The sequence below is a fragment of the Martes martes genome, assembly GCF_963455335.1.
Source record: "Martes martes genome assembly, chromosome: 6".
Classification (NCBI taxonomy): Eukaryota; Metazoa; Chordata; class Mammalia; order Carnivora; family Mustelidae; genus Martes; species Martes martes.
The window spans coordinates 74,674,896-74,694,113 of NC_137893.1; the positions used below are offsets into that span (position 1 = coordinate 74,674,896).

At 42.1% G+C, this 19,218-nt stretch overlaps 2 protein-coding genes across 3 annotated transcripts in view; one reads left to right on the forward strand and one right to left on the reverse strand.

The window, feature by feature from the left end:
* Positions 1 to 5,106: 5,106 nt before the first annotated feature.
* HEY2 (hes related family bHLH transcription factor with YRPW motif 2) lies at positions 5,107 to 17,384 on the reverse strand. 2 transcript variants are annotated; one of them, XM_080807201.1, is made up of 5 exons: positions 17,122 to 17,384; positions 15,072 to 15,150; positions 14,855 to 14,938; positions 12,445 to 12,526; positions 5,107 to 8,212 (listed from the first exon to the last, which is right to left on the reverse strand). In XM_080807201.1, the coding sequence occupies exons 1-5, from the start codon at positions 17,202 to 17,204 to the stop codon at positions 7,527 to 7,529; spliced, it is 1,014 nt and encodes a 337-aa protein (XP_080663327.1). In that variant the 5' UTR covers positions 17,205 to 17,384; the 3' UTR covers positions 5,107 to 7,526. The 2 variants fall into 2 exon arrangements, with proteins under 2 accessions (XP_080663327.1, XP_080663328.1); XM_080807202.1 differs by lacking the exon at positions 17,122 to 17,384 and adding an exon at positions 15,976 to 16,730.
* A 151-nt stretch (positions 17,385 to 17,535) lies between these two features.
* Positions 17,536 to 19,218, forward strand: part of LOC308344337 (uncharacterized protein) — a gene marked incomplete at its 5' end in the record, with an annotated part of 150,263 nt that continues 148,580 nt past the window's right edge. The window contains one exon of the mRNA XM_080805904.1: positions 17,536 to 17,639. Within this exon, the coding sequence (XP_080662030.1) occupies positions 17,536 to 17,639 (104 nt within the window). The remainder of the gene's footprint in view (positions 17,640 to 19,218) is intronic.

Genomic DNA, 19,218 nt, shown 5'->3' on the forward strand with positions numbered 1-19,218 from the left:
TACAAAGTGCTAGTTGGATTGTTTTGGTGAAAAAAAATAAAAGTCTTTATGTTCTCTGTAATTAAAGGAAAGGTTTAAAAAGAAGTGATGAGAGATCTAGGAAACAGAGTTTTACAGTATGGTAAATAATATTCAGCTTGATAGCTTATAATCACAAAAAGGAGGGGTTAACTCAGTTAAAATACTCAGTTATTTAGGAGTTTATGAGCAATTTAAAATTTATCATCCCACTTGTACAAGTGAGACATTATGAATAACAGCAATTCTTAGCAAAATACTTTTTCTTCCACATGAGAAAACGTGACTTTGTTATCACTGTGGTGAAAACACAAAACTATTACAATGCACCCTTAATTGCAAGGAACTTTAGTTAATTTGTCAAAGATACTCAGCCTCAGTCTATCCCTTAAAAAAACAAAAACAAAAACCAAAAAACGAAAAACCTTATGAGACATTCTATTACATGCATACCCACTTCATATGCATGAATCTCTTCATTCCCACAGACTAATAGGATTACAACTAAGGTCAAGGAAACAGAATATTCAGTTCTTAGAAGACTAAGAATTTAGAGGCATATAAAAATACCTCTGGATATAAGATTTTTAAAAAACTTATACACATAGAAATGGTTAACTGCTATTTGGAAAACATGCTTAACAGTAGGCCAGAATGTTCAGGCTAGTTCGAAATTCTTTCCTGATAATGAGAATTGTTACAGTGGATGGGTTACTGGGCAAGTCTTTCTAGGCCAAATGACGAGTATTGGTTTATGACATGATGGCCCCGGAATATACAAGTATTCAGAATGATCCAGCATTCTCCCCCTTCCCATCCCCATCCCCCATCCATAACCTCTTATCTTTTACATCCCGTGGGAGACTGGGGTGGGGGTTATTTTCTCTTCAAACTCGATTTTCTCAGATACCTCATCTCTCTCTCTTTTTTTTTCTTTAAAGATTTTATTTATTCATTTGACAGACAGAGATCACAAGTAGGCAGAGAGGCAGGCAGAGAGAGAGAGGAGGAAGCAGGCTCCCCGCTGAGTAGAGAGCCCGATGTGGGACTCGATCCCAGGACCCTGGGAACATGACCTGAGCCGAAGGCAGAGGCTTTAACCCACTGAGCCACCCAGGCGCCCCACTCTCTCTCTCTCTCTCTCTGTCTCTCTTTTTTAAAGTTTTTATTATTTATTATTTTATTACTTATTTAAGTTTTATTTATTTAATTAATCTCTACACCTGAAGTGGGGCTCAAACTCACAACCCCAAGATCAAGAGTTGCATGATCTTCCGATTGAGCCAGCCAGGAGCCCCCAGACACCTTGTCTTAATAATTCACCATTTTGCTTTACCTTTGCCAACCACCTTGAATGAGATAATTTGGTAGCCATTACTGAGGCTCACTGATTAAGGTAAGGTAGGTATGACCTGCTTGAAAGCTAAAATGAGAAAAGTGCCAAAACTATTTCCTTTTATGCTCTATGATGGAATAAAGTGGAGTTATTCTTTTTTTAAAACCCTTTCATATATTAAAAGGGTAAGATGGTAGACATTTTTCTGCTAATATGATAGAGAGATTTACTCTTGTCAATAATTCAAAGTGATTCCAGGCCTGTTGAAATATTCTTGAGTCTGAAAAAGCAGTGTCAAAAGCCATAGCCTAGAGGTTCAAAGGTATGGGCTGAAGAATCAGACAGGCCTGGGTTGAGTCATAGCTCAAACTGCTAGGTATGACCTTGGGCAATTAACCTCTTACTCTCCAATTCCTAATATGTGAAACAAAGATAATAATATATGCATTCCATAAGACAGTTACAATAATATACGCATTCCATAGGATAGCTTATTAAATGAGACAACAAATTTTAAACACATAGCATAGAATTTAGCACAGAGAACAACTGAACAATATTTGTAGTTAGTATTAACATGTTTTATTAGATCTATGACTTAGGTAGGTACTGGTGTTCCATTATAAGAGGACCCAATTCCCTGCCCAAACCCATTCCTGTCTATTCCTTTGAAGTTGAAAGGATGGGAGAAGTACTACCTGGTACCTAGGGAACCATTTCTCATATGCCTCTGGCCCCACATACAAGACTGTCGATGTAAGCTAAGGGGCTTTTTTTCTTTTTAAATTCTCCCATCTGAGTTCAAAGACTTATCCTTCCAAAGAATTTGAGCTATAGTCACAGTTCATGATGTCATATTTACTGCAGTGCTTTGTTTTAGTTGCTGAAATATTCACAACCTCAGTTATTGCTTAGATCTTAAAAGAATTACAAGGGGAAGTCAAACTCCATTCTTTAGTAAAATGCAGAGCTGGGAATAGTCCCATTGGGCAATAAAAACATAAAAAGCTTCAAAAATATATCTATCTTTAGGTAATTAAGCTTACAAAATCGGGGTGCCTGGGTGGCTCAGTGGATTAAAGCCTCTGCCTTCAGCTCAGGTCATGATCCCAGGGTCCTGGGATAGAGCCCCGCATCAGGCTCTCCGCTCACTGAGAAGCCTATTTCCCTTCCTCTCTCTCTCTGCCTGCCTCTCTGCCTACTTGTGATCTCTCTCTGTCAAATAAATAAAATCTTAAAAAAAAAAAACTTACAAAATCAATCCAGATTCATAATTTGACTAGGACCCCATCCTGATGAGAAATTTTTAAAGTAAGCTAAGTCAGCCACATCTTAATCTCTGTATATCTCTAGCCATGGATTTTTTTTTTTAAGATTTTATGTATTTATTTGACAGAGAGAACACAAGCGGGAGAAGCTGCAGGCAGAGTGTAAGGAAGAAGCAGGCTCCCCACTGAGCAGGGAGCCAGCCTGACATGGGGCTCCATCCCAGGACCTCAGGATCATGACCTGGGCTGAAGGCAGACACTTAACAGACTGAGCCGCCCAGACACCCCATAGCCATGGATTTTTAAAATTTGCATTGAAGTATGTTATTGTACTACAGTATTGCCTCAGATTCAAGATGTACCCCCCCCTTTTTTTTCATTTTTACACTCTGGAAATTGGGACGTCTTATGATCAATGGGTAATGTTGTCTTGTGGTGGCTCTTTTCCTTAAAAACTGACCTTTACCCAGTAGTGTATCTTGCAACTGTTGGAATCTTACACTTATGGAAATTGCTTTGTGATGATGAACTAAGGTGATCACTCTTACTTTGAATTCATGTAATGATTGGAAAAGGAACAAGTTGATTATACAAAGATGATCCAAAATGCTTCATTAAGATTTACAATACATATGTACATGTGGATCATTAGAGCCACCACTGTTAATATTTGGCCTTTTTTATGTTTCAATTTACTTTAAAGTGCCTCAGATTTGTTCAAATGATGATTATCATATTTATAATAGCAAAAGATCCCAAAGAGACCAACAAGTCTCTCCAACTAGTTCTCAGAAACCCCTTGCCTCACTCTCTCGGCACCTTCTTCTTCTACTTTTTTTTTTTTTTTAAAGATTTTATTTATTTATGACAGACAGAGATCACAAGTAGGCAGAGAGGCAGGCAGAGAGAGAGGAGGTAAAGCAGGCTCCCCGCTGAGCAGAGACCCGATGCGGGGCTCGATCCCAGGATCCCGGGATCACGACCTGAGCCGAAGGCAGAGGCTTTAACCCACTGGGCCACCCAGGCGCCCCTCAGCACCTTCTTCTTTTGAGGGTCCTTGTAAAGAGCTAGAATGACAGCCATACCTTTCACTGTTAGCCTGTAGAAGCACATGTGCATGTACCACATGTCACTGGCAAGTTAACATGTACACACAGTGCTGGGCATAGTATTCAATAAAGACCTTCTGGCTCACTGATGTGAAATACAGAACTGTGTTTTAATGAGCATTGAAATACATTTCTAGGCCCAGGATGAAGCCACTACTGCCCAGGTGCTCCATCAGCAAATGGAACTTTATATAACTTTTGAGTCTCTGTAAATGTTCCCCTTGAGCAGAAATGCAGGATATCCAGTTAGCCAATGCCCCAATGCCAAGCCAACTCTGAGCCTTCTCACTCTAAACAAGGTTGATTGCATAACCCTGCCAATCAGATATTTTCCATTTTTCTCTTCCTTGCTCTTTATGCTTTATCCTATAAAATCTCTCTGCCTTCTGCCCCATTTTGCAGTTCTCCAAAAGAAGACTGCTTCATAAAGTATTAAAGTTTGTTTGTATCAGCTAAATTGTTTTAATTGTTTTTTTTTTTTAACATTAGGCATGCATATAGCTTTTAACATTTGGGGGAAAACAAATTTCTAAAAATGTCACTTCTTTCCCCAAATCCCTTAAGTTAATTTTAGGACTAATGTTGGCATAAATAAAAGCCACCAATAAATTTAACTTTAAAAGTTCTTTTCCCCTTGGATCATAAAAACTGATTTTTTTTCTATTTTGGGAACGAACATGAAAATTAACCACACCTAAAGGTGGGATACCACTTTCACAAAACATTGAACCAGAGATGGGAACAGTTGTTAAAAAGAAACAACAGGCCAAAATGGAATCACTTGTGCAAGCCCCACATCAGCAAACCAAGACTTAATATCTAACCAAATTGCAGTGATTTTCAACCAGTGACCTTTAGCCAATCTGGAATTAACCAATCAGTAACAGTGAGGTCATCTGTGTGACAGACACCTCCCCTCCCCCAAAGGAAGGTGACCTTGCCTCAAACAATCCACTCTTTGTTACCAACTTCCTTTTTCAGCCCCCTCTGCCTATAAAAGCCTTCCATTTTGTATGGCTTCTTCCCGCTCCTTTCTATTTGCTAGATGGGATGCTGCCCAATTCATGAATTGTCGAATAAAGCCAATTTGATCTTTAAATTTACTTAGTCGCATTTTGTTCTTTTAACAGTGAAATGTGATGTTAATAGCTGATGATGTGAAACATTTATCAAGAAACAATTAACTTCGCATGACCAAAATTACAGACAATTATCTTTAGGAACTATGACAACCCTTAGCAACTATGGGCAAGTTGTTTGGCAAATATTTTAATCATTTAATTGGAAAAATAACAACTCATATGTAACTGGGAAGGAAAAAATATAAGGAAAAAACAAAAAGGACAAGAAAGGGAGGAAAGGAGGAAGAGGAGCTATCTTAAAATATTTAATCAAAATTAAAAATAAAAATTCCTGATCTCAAAAATAGTTTACATTCCAAAAAAGGAAAGAAATTCTTTGAATGCTGACATTACAACAGGCACAGAATCAGCATTTGATCTTAAAATAAGAATTATTCCTATGCGTATTGTCCACAAACCATGATTAAAAAGCAAAATTCAAATACTACTAAATTCATTTTCTTATTTACTACCTAATTCCATCAGAGCTAATTGAAGATACAATGACCACAGAACTTACAGACAGGAGGAACAAAGTGATCTGATTTTGCTTATTTTTTTCCCACTTATAGACAAAAATTAGAACAATTATATACTTAATTTTTCAAAACTAAAATAATGTAGGAAACCTCGCACTCTTTAACTGTGAGCGTAACTGATATGAATAAAAACATTCTTTTTTTTTATTCTTTTCTTATGTTTGGCCCAATAACTTCAGGTACTGAAATAATCTCTTCTAGGCTTCATTGAAGGAGAGATATGTGCATAATTTCTACAGCATCAAAAGAGTTTCATTGAGGTAGGTACAGAGGATTTATCATCAGGAAGCATGTATATGATTATCACGTATGCATATGATGTTTTAAAAACCCTCTACAAACATTTTTGAATTACAAAACGTATGACACATTCTAGCTTATTATCCTAGGTTCAGTTTACTATTATCTGGAGTTCTTGTATTTGCACTTTTCCAAGAACCATGGTTAAGAATAAAAGGGAGAGGAAATCACTTCCTGTCTCCAAATAATGTCATACCTGCCTATGCCTAATTGATTTACAAGCTCAGATAAATGTTATTTTCAGGCAAGCTGTGAATTATATTAAATGACTCTGAAAGAGAAAAAGAAAAGCCACCGCTTAAACTTAGTTAAGGAAGGCCTTGCTTGAAATTCATGTCAACTTTCCATTCTGCAAAGCAACTCATCCACATGAAAATAGTCAAAAAGGACTTCATTTAATTAGTGATATGTAGACTTTTGCATAGAAAAAGGTTACAAAGTAATGCAAAAAAGACTGGGTACAATAATTTTAAAACAAGTATTTAAAATGTATAATTTTGCATAATGTTTAACATTCTCATGTTTATTGCTCTCTCCACACAGCAGAGAAATGAAGTGCATAAGAATACATGCTGTGTCTTTATCTTTCAAACATAAAATCTCATGTGCTCAATTTCAATGTATTAAAAGATTATGTTGTCATTAAACAAACAAAAAAAAAACAACAAAAGAAAAACACCATTATGTAGCACTAGTCTAGGCATGAACAAAAATAATTTCTGTACATCCCACTGCATACATTCATCTTGATTTGGGATCAAATGCGATCATGAGCTTGACAAAGAGCATTTAAAAATCGTGGCTTTTCTCTTCCCAACGCTCTCTCCCTGTCTCATCACCTCCAGAAATGCAACTTTTCCCAAAGGGTGACAAGAATAGATATGACACATTTCAGGACAAAATGAAGAGGATAAATATGTAAAAATAGTCTAAATGAAACAATAAATTAACCTAAAGTTTTACAAACTGGAGAATTTTCAAGTTGGCATGGATCAAATAGCTTCTGGTGGGCACATGGTAGGCAACTGCTTTTAGGTGCACTCTTTCTATAAATGCATGGTTTACATAAAGAAGCACCATATTTTGAACCATGAAAAAAAGTGCCTGGGGGCTTGCAGGCAGGCAGAAATGGTTGTTAATCTGAGCACTGATGAAATAATTGCTTATACCAATGCATTGCTAAATGTCACCACTTGGCAGGCAAGTCTGTACAAAGAAGCAAACTAAGATAAAACTAGGTCTTTCAACTTGAAAATTATTTTCAGCAATCCTTTTGGCCAAGAAAAACCTGTTGGTTTCAATAGAGTACTCTTCTCTGGCACCTTATTAAAATGTCTGCAACCTAATGCAAGACTTCTGTCCCTTCCCTTTCTTAACCTAACCTCTACACTCTTCTTTACTTGTGCAATGTTATATATTCAGAAGAAAACTTTACTAGCTCAGGCACTTATGAAACACGAATATTTTTTTTTTTCCATCTAGTTTCAAGAGAATCCAGTCAGGTTTCTTTGTTTTTGTTTTTGTTTTTTCCCCCAATTCAGACATACTGATGCATTGCTGGATGATACAGTCCATATATTTTCCAGGAAACTTCTAAATGAAAACAAGTGTGAAGGTTTCAAAAGTTGCTGATGTCAGTTACCAAGCTGCCTTAAACAAAACACGAGAAAAAAGATAATACCACATTTCCACTTGGGAGGTTTGTGTCTCAAATAGCTTTATTGTTCCTTTGTGGATCTGTAGACATCTGTATGGCTACTTTCAGGGTGCAGAGGTTTAAGCTGACTCTGAAATGAAGGACATTCAGTTACTATTGCAAAAAGTCCAATGAAAACTTAAAAAGCTCCCACTTCTGTCCCCCAGGGTCGGTAAGGTTTACTGTTTGTTGCACCGCTTGTCTGCGGTGGGCTGGACGTGGCTGCCACGGTTAAGGGCGGGCTGATGGCTGTGGCGGCTGCCACGGCCGCAGCTGCGTTAGGTGGGAGCATGGGGAAGGCCCCCGCGAAAGACAGAGGGAAGCTGTGCGCCGCGGCGGTGGCTGCGGCCGCGGCCGCGTGGACAGTGGCGGACAGGGACAAGAGGGAGGTGGAAAGAGGTGGCACGCAGGGGGCAACGCTGCCCGTGGATGGCATCCGAAGGGCAGAGTCGGCGTGGGCGAACGTAGCCGTAAGGAGGGCGGAGCCGTGGGCAGGAGGCACTTCCGAAGCGGTGGAGAGGCGACAAGGCGAGGACTCGGAGGCGTGGAGTCCGTTGGGTTGGAGCAGGGCCGCGGGGAGGTGGTGGAAGGCTGCCGCCCAGTGGTGCGGGTGCAGGGGGTGGTGGTGGTGGGCCAGAGAGGACGTCATGGCCGCCGCCTCCCGCTGCGAGGCACACGTGCTGAGATGAGAGACCAGTCGCACCCGCAGGGGGTCGGAGGAGTCCAGGCCCTCCACGGAGCTCAGGTACCGGGCCACTTCTGTCAGGCACTCCCGGAAGCCAATGCTCATGAAGTCCATGGCCAGAGCATGTGCGTCAAAGTAGCCTGAGAGGGGGATGGAGCAGGGGGGGCGCCGGGAGAGGGAGAGCGAGAGAAAACGGTAAGGTGACTATGAGGAACCACCAACTGCGCTCCCCTCTGTCCTTCCGAAGTTTCAAGGAGAATGGCGACCCTTTCTGAAAATGCTGCCAGTTATTTCTGGTTGTAATTTTTGTAGAAGAAATTAACTTTGCAATTCACATGTGTGACAACACTAGCAATGCTATACACTATGGTGGTTCTTGCAACCAAATATCACCGTGAGGGAAAAAATTAAGAACGTCTGTGTTTCCAATACTTTTATTAAAAAAACAAGGGGGGGGTCCTCTCCTTCTGTACTGTGACAGTGAAATTCCTTAGTAAACTTTTTCACGGTAGTACAGAGTTTCAGTCTCTCTGTCTCTGTCACATGCGATGGAGATTAAAGGGTTTATCTGAAACATCCTTACTCTTGGCATTTGTAACAGAGATACAAAATGCATGTTAGCAGCTTGAGGACTTTCTTTAAAAATGTGCTAGAATTTCTTTATAAATTCATATATGCTTCCTGACTTTTTTTTTCTTTAGCAAATTATATGAAAAAATTTGATGAAACAAAAGATTTTTTTTTAATTTGGGGGTTACTGATTTAAAGATCTTATTTTTCTATCAGGCAATAGAAGTCTGCTTTACTGATATGAGATTATTATAACTCCTTGCTTTCCTGAAATTCAAAGATATATCTCCTTCACTGGTTAGCTTACATTTTCCTGGCATCCACCCAAGAAAAAAATGTGTATTAATTTTTCAGTATCTATACATGCATGCCCCCCTTCCTCCGCCACCTAAGGTTACAACCATTAAAAATGGCTAGAGCAGAGTCACATATATGAGAATCACTTTTTATCCAAATAAAATAATTAGATAAAAAATAGTAATGTATCATTATTATCAGTGCAAATTTAGGGTAGAATGTTAATCAGATATTTGGGGAAATGTCACCACTTTGAATGCGTGACCTCTAATGTGTACAAATGTATCCTTTTCAGATTCTCATTTACAACTTTTTTTCTTTTTTTAGCAATTTTCAAATTAAATCTTTACTCAGTTTTGGGATATGGGCACACATAAATGAGAAGTATTACATTCAAAGTTATTTTTACCTAAAGCATTTACTACATTATCTTTTTCACATTTCTGGAGATCAAAGTATTACCTGTTTCATTTGTCATCTAAAAAGTAAACCGTCTTACTGTATAATCAAAGCACTTTGGAAAACAGAAGTCACAATATTCAAATTCCTAAAGGTAGAATATCAGCAGAAATTTGAAAGTCCCCAAAAGACATATGGGGTAAAAATATATACCATTAAAACAGTAACAATGACAGCATAAATCTGATGTAAGAGAATATCATGAAATATGGAAGATCAGCAACAAAAATAGGTATCATTCCAGGACTTCAGCTTAGATAGCAACAAAGTCCCTGGGATTAAGAGGGAAAGCTCTTCCTGAAGACGCCTCCGTAGAAAGGTTTCACATGAGAACCCTCAGGGTTCTTTGTTGGGCTTTGTAGGCTTCTAATTTTCATGAGAAGGAGGGATGTAATAAACAGGAGACAGAGTCCAGAAACACACAGGGATCTAGAAATGTAGGTTACTCTACTAAATTCTCTCCAGAGGCCATTGCAATACTGAGACAGACTATAAAGAACGGACCAACAGAACTGGAACCCCAGGGGCTTCCAAGAATTTTCATGAGTGGGCAAAGAGTGATTGAAATTTGTGGTTTGCCAGTTGTACGTTGTTATATATGACTGAGTTCTCTGTTGTGTACTAAGGAATATAAATTGTGTAATTCCTATTCTATTGCTGAACGCAGAGGGAAATGACGATGAGCAGCTGTCCCCTAGGAATAATCTTGGGCCAATAATGAAAGCACTTGGGTCCATATTGCTTCCTCTGTGCCATCACTGCTGTGTGGCTTTAGGTGAATAAACTCCCAACAACCTTGTGAGGTAGACACCATCACTGTCCTCCTTTTACAGATGAGGAAACTGGGGCAACGGGGGTTCGTAGTTTACCCAAGGTCACACAGCTAACATACGGCAGAGCTAGGTTTGGAAACCAGGCAACCCAACTGCAGTCTCTGTCCTTCACCACTACACTGTGAGGCCCCCACAGCAGTTGTGAGTCTTGGATGATGTGAGCCCACATTGCCAGCCGCTCTCCCCCACCTTTAAGGCCCATACTTTCTCCTGTAGGATGACCTCTCTAATGACTTGGCAGTCAGGCGACTTGTATGGTGCTTGCTTGCAAATGTCTGTTCATAAACTATTCTGGGATGAATTTTAGGACCGTTCAGGCAGCCAAGAATAGCAACCAAGAATGGAACTAGTTTTTATAATAAGGCGTAAGAACAATATTACTCTTTAGAAGTTTAGCTCATGCCAAATATTTGAAATCCTGATAAGAATTCTCAGCCTTGTGCTGAACACTACCAAGAGAGGCAGAGTAATCAAACTGCTGTTCCTGCACCATCACCAGCTCAGTCAGTCTCCTACTATCCTGAGGTGGCAGGTGCAGAATCAAAATCATGGGGCAGGAGGGGCTTTAGAGCTCAGAATGCTAGTGTAGGCCTCACAGCACAACAGAGCACTTCTGTCTTGGGTTAAAGGCGAGGCAATGGCCAAGGTGGCCTGGATCACTGGTTTCTACGATTTCATCCAGTTCTCTTCTCTATTATGTAAAAGTTTTTGCATCCTATGCTGAGGGCTACATTTTAATGATTAGAAATCACAATTCCATACCCATTCAGGATGGTTTCTAGGGAAGGTGCAACTGAGGTTAAGTCAAACCATGGGGGCTTCTCTTTACAGTGATCACACCCTACACCCCCCCCCCCCAACCACCATACCTGATACAGGTAAAGGACAGTGAAGGCCAGGGCTGATGTTCCACAGGTCCTCCACAGTATGGCCATACTGGAGTTAAATACTTCAGTACTCCCATTGCAATCAGTAAACGGCTATTTACCTCCAATGCCTTGCCCCTTCTCTGATCTAGGACAAACTGTGATACTATGTTGTAATGAAAGGCTAATGCTGAGCAGAGAAGCCGCCAAGGTGGAGGGCAGCACTTAGCCCCTCGTGGTGGTAACCGCCTCTCCCTACCCAGTTGTCAAATATATTACTTAACAAAACACTCTTGGTGAAGGTGAATAGCAAAGGCCTGCTTGAAGGATGAAAAAGATATAAAAGGGCAAAATCAAGTCTGAGTAGAAGAGGGATCATGAAGTCTGAATGGATATTACAGCTTTCAGGATCTCGTCTATTTTTTTATTAACATATAATGTATTATTTGCTTCAGGGGTACAGGTCTGTGAATCATCAATCTTACAAAATTCACAGCATTCACCATAGCACACAGCCTTCCCAGTGTCCCAGCTACTCTAGCCCTACCTCTCACCAACCACCCCCCCGACAGCAACCCTCAGTTTGTGAGATTAAGAGTCTCTTATGATTTGTCTCCCTCCTGATCCCATCTTGTTTCATTTTTAATGTGACATGAGGGTCCATCACTGACCTCTGGATGATTCTGCCCTAAATCACTATCCAGTACAGAAGACGTCTCTCCTGGGCACTGGGCCCAGTGTACCTGTTCCTGTTTGCTGTCTGCAGGAATGACTCTGCTCCACTAATAGTTTTCAGTACAGAGATTCACTACCTATACTTTAAATGTTCTGTCTTGTCTAAACCCAAGACCGACCAAAATCTGAAAATAGTGAAAATAATCCTCAAGTCAATTCCTTTGGAATGGCTGCCTTATGTTGAGACCTAGTCTTGACTTAATGGCGGGGGGTGGGGGGGTTCAAGGGAAGGGAAAGGAGAAGAGAAAAAGATTGTCTTTAACCTCCTGTTTATGTTTGGATGTTTGTGTGTTTATTTTGTCTTTCTGTACAGATTCCAGCATGTGCTCCTGAGGTCCCAAACAAATCTCTGACCAGGCTGCTGTGAATGAAGCTTTACTCCCACAGTATTATGAAAGCAAACACAAGCCCAGGGTCAAGTGCTTCTTTTGTTCCAGAAGTTCTTTCCCACGAGTTCAATCCTGCCATTAGCATTGATTTCCACAGCTTTAATCTGGGACCTCCTATCTCAGCTTGTTAAAGAACTGTTCAACTATGACTTTCCTATAATCTTAGGGGGAAAAATGAGAAGTGAGAGGTGGAAAGGGGGTAAAAATGAAGCCACCTACTTACCTTTACCCCCAGTTGCCTGAAGCATCTTCAAATGATCTACTGTCATTTGCAATATTTCGGCTTTCTCCAACTTTGCAGATCCCTGCATAAACAAATAATAAAGTCTTAGAAGTTCTATGGAAACTGATTTGGAATATTGTACACTGTATTTTCAATTTTCCTTTTCATTAGAAGATTCTAAGTTTAATTTTTTCCACAGAAACATCTGAGTTCTTTGCAAACTTTACATGTAAGCAATAATTACTGTGTTGCATACCTAATGATAGATATTTGCCAATTTATCTTTTAAAGAATAAAAGGAATAACAATTTTTTAATCCTAAGAATAATTATACTCCTAAAATCACTCCACTAAAACAATTATAACTGCAAAAATCTCAAACCTTGCATCCAATCTCTACCTTATATTTCATTAGGGGACATCCTGTAGTCTTATATAATGCCACAGTACTAGACCAGTACTCTGAAAGATAATGAGACAGAATCTTAGCAAATTAGATTTTTCAAAAATAAAAAGTTCTAATAAGTCTTTAAGACATACCCCAGGTAAGCAGAAACAAAACAGAACAAAACAAAAAAAAGGGGAGACTTTTAAGGTGTTTTTGTTTTTGTTTTTGTTCCAAAAATTACCAGCAGGTGTCACTGTGAATTCCAAAATCATAAACAAGAAAGCATAATTTTACTACCCATCTAGTAAGCATCAGAAATGCTTAATGGCAACAAACGGCACCCATTTATTTACTATTGGTTTGAACCCTTTACAATAGTTCTTAATAAAATATTTTGGAAATATATTTATATGTCTTTCTTTTTAAAATAAGGCAACCTCTGGAAACCAACTGAAATAAGAATGTGCCACCTTGAATTGCCTCAGAGGACTGTGGGTGGCTTCTAATTTCCTGGAAAAGCTGAATAATTAAACCAATATGTCTTTTTGAAAAGGAAACTCAAGTTTTTTTCAGGTTCTTATGCTCCACTTGTTTTGTGAAAATTATCAGCACCCTGTACATGGTGAGAGTGCCAGAGTTATTTAAACTGCTAGAAAGAACACTCTTCTAATCATACTGTGACAGGGCCAGCTCACTAGGGTTGGTAGCCAAGCTTGGCAAATGGGAAAGCCTGTGTTTATGGTAACTAACTGCCAAACAACTGAGGTTTGCTTTTAAGGTTTGTTTTAAGTCGACATTTAAGAAAAAAAAAAACCTAACAAACTAAGGGTGGGGGGGGAATGACCAAACTGACTGTTCTTCATAACTGCAGACATTTCAGTACTCAAAATGAAAACACCGATTACTGATATTTTTCATTTTCAGCCTATTGTCATTGAAAACGTTACTTATCAAATCTACAATTTCCACATTACATTTAGCTTACCAAAGACAGCTTCAGCATATAGGTATCTTGTTTTCTCTCAAAAATGTACAATCAAGAACATATTACATCTTGTACTTCTGTCAATTTTAAATATATCCATGAAAATGTACAGCAGTTTCAGTGAAAATGATAAATAGCAAAATAACAGTTTCTGGATAATTTCCAAGGGCTTTGTAGGGCTTGCTGTGTTTGTGGTTCATGAAGCAAACAACAAGATGAAATAAACAAACAACTGCTGCCTTATACCCTATTTTAATTAAATTCAAAGTATTTTCAATAGCATACGATGCCATATTCTTTGAAAGATGCTCTTAGAAATCTGTCATTAGCCATTGCGGCAAGAGATATAAAACTTTTCCAAATGACAAAGGAAAATTTAAACATTTGGCTTCTCCCTTTTCTGAGTGTGCAAAATCTTTTTTTTGGCGGCGGGGGTGGGGGGGGGCGGGTAAAGGAATACCCTGAATTCTGAAAAAGGAAATTTATGGCTAGTTCTATTTTTACCAAACTTCCAAAAAGATGCCACAACTAGAATGCTATTCTATTAATCCAGGCACTAAAAATGAAACCAAGTAATTTGGTAAAAGATTTTATTAGTATTATCATTTAGGAAATAGAGCTAGAGATGTTACTTCCTGGACTTTGGTTATTTTTAAAATAAAAAGCACTTTTTTTTTAAACTGTTTGACACAAAAATGAAATTTCACATGATATATTTTTTAAAAGAGCACGACATACAGCTCAGTTTTAAACAAAACCACTACTGGTCTTCATAGAAAGAACAGAGAAAGCATGAACACTTTTACCCTTAAGGGAAAAATAAGCTGAAGAATGGAAATGTTTTTCAACTTCATGATGGATTATGTTTTTAATAGTTTTGCCACAACAAAGCATTTTATTGAAATAGCTGCTCTGTGCCAGATCAGGGCACATACACCATTATTTTAATGAGCTTTAACAAGAACCCACATTCCCAGATGAGAGAATCAGATTTTTTGAGGCTTTTGGTGGGGTAGTCAGGGGTAAGGGCAGCTTACTTGTTTTTCAAAAGCAGTTGGCACCAGTCGTCTCAACTCAGATAAACTGTTATTTATCCGATCTCGACGCCTTTTCTCTATTATCTATCCCAAAGGAAGCAACACAACAACAAAAATTTATGAATACACGAATCATAAAATTACTTTTAATGGAAGAATACAACTGTTACACATTAGGCTGGATTACATGAAATAAAAAGAAAAAAAAATCACATACCCCTCTCCTTTTCTTTCTTGCCATAATCTGAGAAGTTGTTGTTGGGGAATTGGATCTAATCACAGAGCTAGTACTTTGCCTATGAAATAGGAACGGTAGGTCAGGTGCTGCATTACAATAACAATGGTTTCTTCTGGGTACTTCATGGCACCCATTAAACATTGAGTGATTGCACAGTTCAGGTCTGTGTTATTTTATTCTTAATTCTTAACTTTTTTTTTTTTAATTCTACTTTAAACATACTTTGTTTTCAGTCCTTATATATATTTTCAGTTAAGAATCATGCCCTTCCTGCTTTTTCAACAAGTCATCCAGACATCAAATCCACTTGCAAAAAGATCCCTAAACTTTAAAGTCTTGCAGTGAAAAACTTATGAGCAGTCAGAGTGAGAAGTCAGTTATTAGTACTTCCTAGCTCCACTCATAAAAAATTTCTTAAAAATAAACTAATTCTCTAATAGCATCCTTCCTCCAACCTCTGGTCAGATACACTAAACAAAGCGAAGCTATTTTGAAATAAAGGCCATGTTTAGTACTACTATCAAACAGATAGACAGTCATCACATGCCAAACTGTTGTCCCTAGATGCAATCTTCAAAATAAACAGAAGTTATCTTACTATTTCAAAACTTCAGTCATATCTCACAACAGGAAAAAAAAATGACAAATGTTACGTTTTATATACAAATTTTCAAAAGAATGCCCCAATTAAATGTGCCACTGATAGGGAAATTAAAATGAGATCAAGTACTAGGTAAACGTTTTACTTTGAAAATAAAACTGTAGGTACTTCCTAGTCTTCAGCCTAAACTTAAACCTCTAGAAGCTGCAATCCATCTTGAGTTTACTAATGAAAAGATATTTTACATTCAAAGTGCAATCAAATCATTATTTTGTCACTTACAGCTTTTGTCATCCTTTCTAGTTTGTACATGTTTCTCTTCATAATTCATGGATACTATACTTCTTTATGTTCTCAAATTCTCCAGGTTCCTGTTATTTGTTCTCTTTCATTTTAGGACTGTTGCACACACCAGGTTCTTATTACCTCACCTCGCACTTCTGGATCTTATTTCTGAGTTAACTGTCCCCCTCAGTCCCACCCCGTCCCAACTGGTTTCGACTTTCACATGACTTCTTCTGTTTTTCAGATCTCATTTTTTAAGATGACGCACACTTTAATAATTAAAAGATACTTCGCGAACAGCGTTTCATGTAAATATCTCTGCCGTTGCTGATTTTACGCTTTGGTGTCTACTTATTAGAACAACGACGTGGAAAGAAAACCAGTTTTCCAAAGGTAGGAATAATTTCGCTCTTTGAGTGACAGCTGCAGATAAATAATTAAGGAGCTTGTGGGGATGCCAATTAGAAGCAATTATCATTTGACCCGCCTTGGCATTAAAATGCCTGGTAATCTCCCTCTGTCCCTGGAAAGTGGAGGTCTGGATTCTGTGATCACGACCCCGATCTTTTCCAGACTTAAGAACAAGCAAAGAGATGATCTACGTCCGAAACGATCCTTACGTCTGTCACTCACCCTCCCGTCTGCCCACTCACACATAGTCAACCTGGAAAGCTCAACCTACGTAGCCTTAAAATTACAAATTGCTTTAATTTCTGCAAAAGGCAAGTCATCTTTTTAGTCTCCTGAAAAATAAAATAATATCAATCTGTTTCTCTTTTCAGCTGGCCCATCCAAGAAGTGCTCCCACAGTTTCCGTGGCGGGGGCGTCGCCCGTCGCCTGCGCCCGCCCGTCCGCTCGCCCAACGCTGACAGCCGGGGACCCTCCCTCGCCAACTCCTGCGCTGTGCTTCAGTCGCGTCCCCTTTCCTCTCGCCCCACCCCTGGTGTGAAAACCGACAACCCCCCGCCCCACCCCAACTGCACGCTCCGTGAGCGCCCACCGCTCCAAGTTTCCCGGGCAAAAGTTTCCCGGCTCCGTTAGGACGCCGCGGAGAGGAGCCTCGGGATTTCCAAGGAGCAGCTCGCGCACAAAGCTCCCCGACGCCTCGGGCTCCGGGCAGTTCCCGTCGAGCCCGCGCTCACCCCGAGTAATTGTTCTCGCTCCCCACGTCGATGGTCTCGTCCATGTCGCTCTCGGAGGTCGTCTCCTCGCAAGGGCGCTTCATCGCGGGGAAGACGGCGCGGGGCACTGCCCAGCCCGAGCCACGGGGAGCGGGGCGCAGCGCCCTCCCGGCCTGCCTCCTCCCTTCCTCCCTCCCTTTCTGGGCCCGGGAAGGCGAGGCTGCCGCGGCGACGCGGTCGGCTCCTCGCGGCTCTTTCCCACGCCGCAGCCGGGATCTGCCGCAAGAACCGGCGCCGGCCACGCCCCTCCGCGCGGGCGGGGCTACCGTGCCCGCCTCCCGCGCCTAAGCCCCCACCGCCCCGCCGGGTTCCGCCTCCTTGGGGTCGGCGTGGCCCGCGATTGGCTGGGGCGGAGGGGCGGGGCCGCGCTCGCCAATGCTCGCCGTGAGCCTCCTGCCGAGGCGTGGGAACGCTGCCGCGCACCTCGCGTCCGGGAGCTGCGCGCGGGCGGGAGAGGCAGCGGCGAGCGTGAGCGCGAGGTTGATAACTCCGCTAGGGCAGCACGCGGACGTGGACGTGGGCGCGGGCGCGGGCGCGGGCGCGGGCGCGGGCGCGGGCGCGGGCGCGGGCGCGGGCGCGGGCGCGGCGGAGGAGGGCCTAGAGGGGCGGGCTCCAGACCTCGGGTTTCGGCCCTCCTCCTCACCCCCCGCCCCCAGTCTGGCGGTGAAGTTGCTGCTCTGTGTTTAAAGAATAACCCCAAGCGCGTGGCTGAGTGTGAGCGAGCGTGTAGTGACGTTGGGAGGCGCCGTGGCTTAACCGAACCGCCCCACTCGGCTGTCCCCTGTCTGGACCAAAAGTGCTGACTGGCTGACCCTGAGGGTCACATTTGCCCTCTGGGGTTTTTGAAACCCTTAAATCAAAGTTGCTTTTCTCCCTGGCAACTCCCGAGGCTGCTTCGCGGCCTCTGGGCTGTGGACAGATAAGGACGTGAGTTTCCCTGACCAGGTACCTAACCGCTGGCAGTCGGAGGGTCTGAGGTCGGCTACCATGTGACGTTCGCTTGGCTCGAAATCAGTTATTTCCATTTGGCCACGGGGGCTGTGGATAGTAAACTCCGCCGAGTGGACCGTGAGCCGCAGTTGTGTCCGTTCTGGTGGCAGGAAAGACTAGACCCATGATGCAGGTATTTCAGGACCCAATTTTAGTAGTTTTTCAAGTTCGAGTTCTTCGGGCTTGGACTATGCAGAGGATGGCGATTCTCCACTCCCCTTGGTGTGTGCAGTCGCCGCGGTAGAGTTAATGAGAATTCCGAACGTGAAAAAATTGGCGCTTGGGAAACTCGGTTTTTTCTAAAGCACGAATTCGTGTCCAGTTTTTAGAGCATTGGACAACGTGGCTTGTGAAAACGACAGAAGTGCTTTCAGAACGTGTTTCTAGCGGCTCTTCCCGCGTGTTGCGCTGCTTGAACAGGCTACGCCAAGCTGCCTCCGCGAGGGCTGGAGCTGAGCGGACCGAGCGCGCGACGCGGTGTGGGCTCGCCCGGCCCGGAGCCGCGGGACCGCCAGGCGGGCGGCGGGTGGGTCGCGGTCGAGCCGGAGACCCGTTGCTCCGGGACGGCTCCGTGCTTTCGTGGAGGAGAGAAAGCTTTGAGAAAGGGGCGTCTGTCATTCATCACAACCCTTCGCCACGGACGGATTCCTGATTTTCTAGGGATCTGCTTAGGGCGTCCCATTGACACTCCATTCTGTCCCCACACGAGACCGGCGCGGGGCCGGGAGGAGGAGAGGAAAGGATGCGTCGGGGGAAGACTGGGCCCGGGCGGGGGTTGGGAGGGGGAGAGCGGGAAGGACTTGCAGCCAGCGTATTAAGCCCTCATTAAAACACAAAACCCCCTTCTCCACAAGCCCTCGTCTCTTTTGTGCGGTCCCCACCGCGGTGCCTGCAATAACTGTGTGAACAGAAACCCAAAACGTTTCATCCTGACTTCTGAAACTTAACCTCGGGCAAAGCACACAGTCGGTGGGGGCCGGGCAGGCCCTGGTGGGCTGGACCAGGTCAGCTCAGGACGCCGGGGACGCTGAGGGGGGGAGGGGGCGGTGCCCCCCCCCCCAACTCGGC

Excerpts from the sequence above, each read along its gene's own strand:
- HEY2 (XM_080807201.1), bottom strand. The coding sequence starts at position 17,204 with ATGAAGCGCCCTTGCGAGGAGACGACCTCCGAGAGCGACATGGACGAG. Across the intron at positions 15,151-17,121 it reads AGCGAGAACAATTACTCGGG|GCAAAGTACTAGCTCTGTGA; the intron begins GTGAGCGCGGGC and ends CCTATTTCATAG. Across the intron at positions 12,527-14,854 it reads CAACTGCTTTTGAAAAACAA|GGATCTGCAAAGTTGGAGAA; the intron begins GTAAGCTGCCCT and ends TTGTTTATGCAG.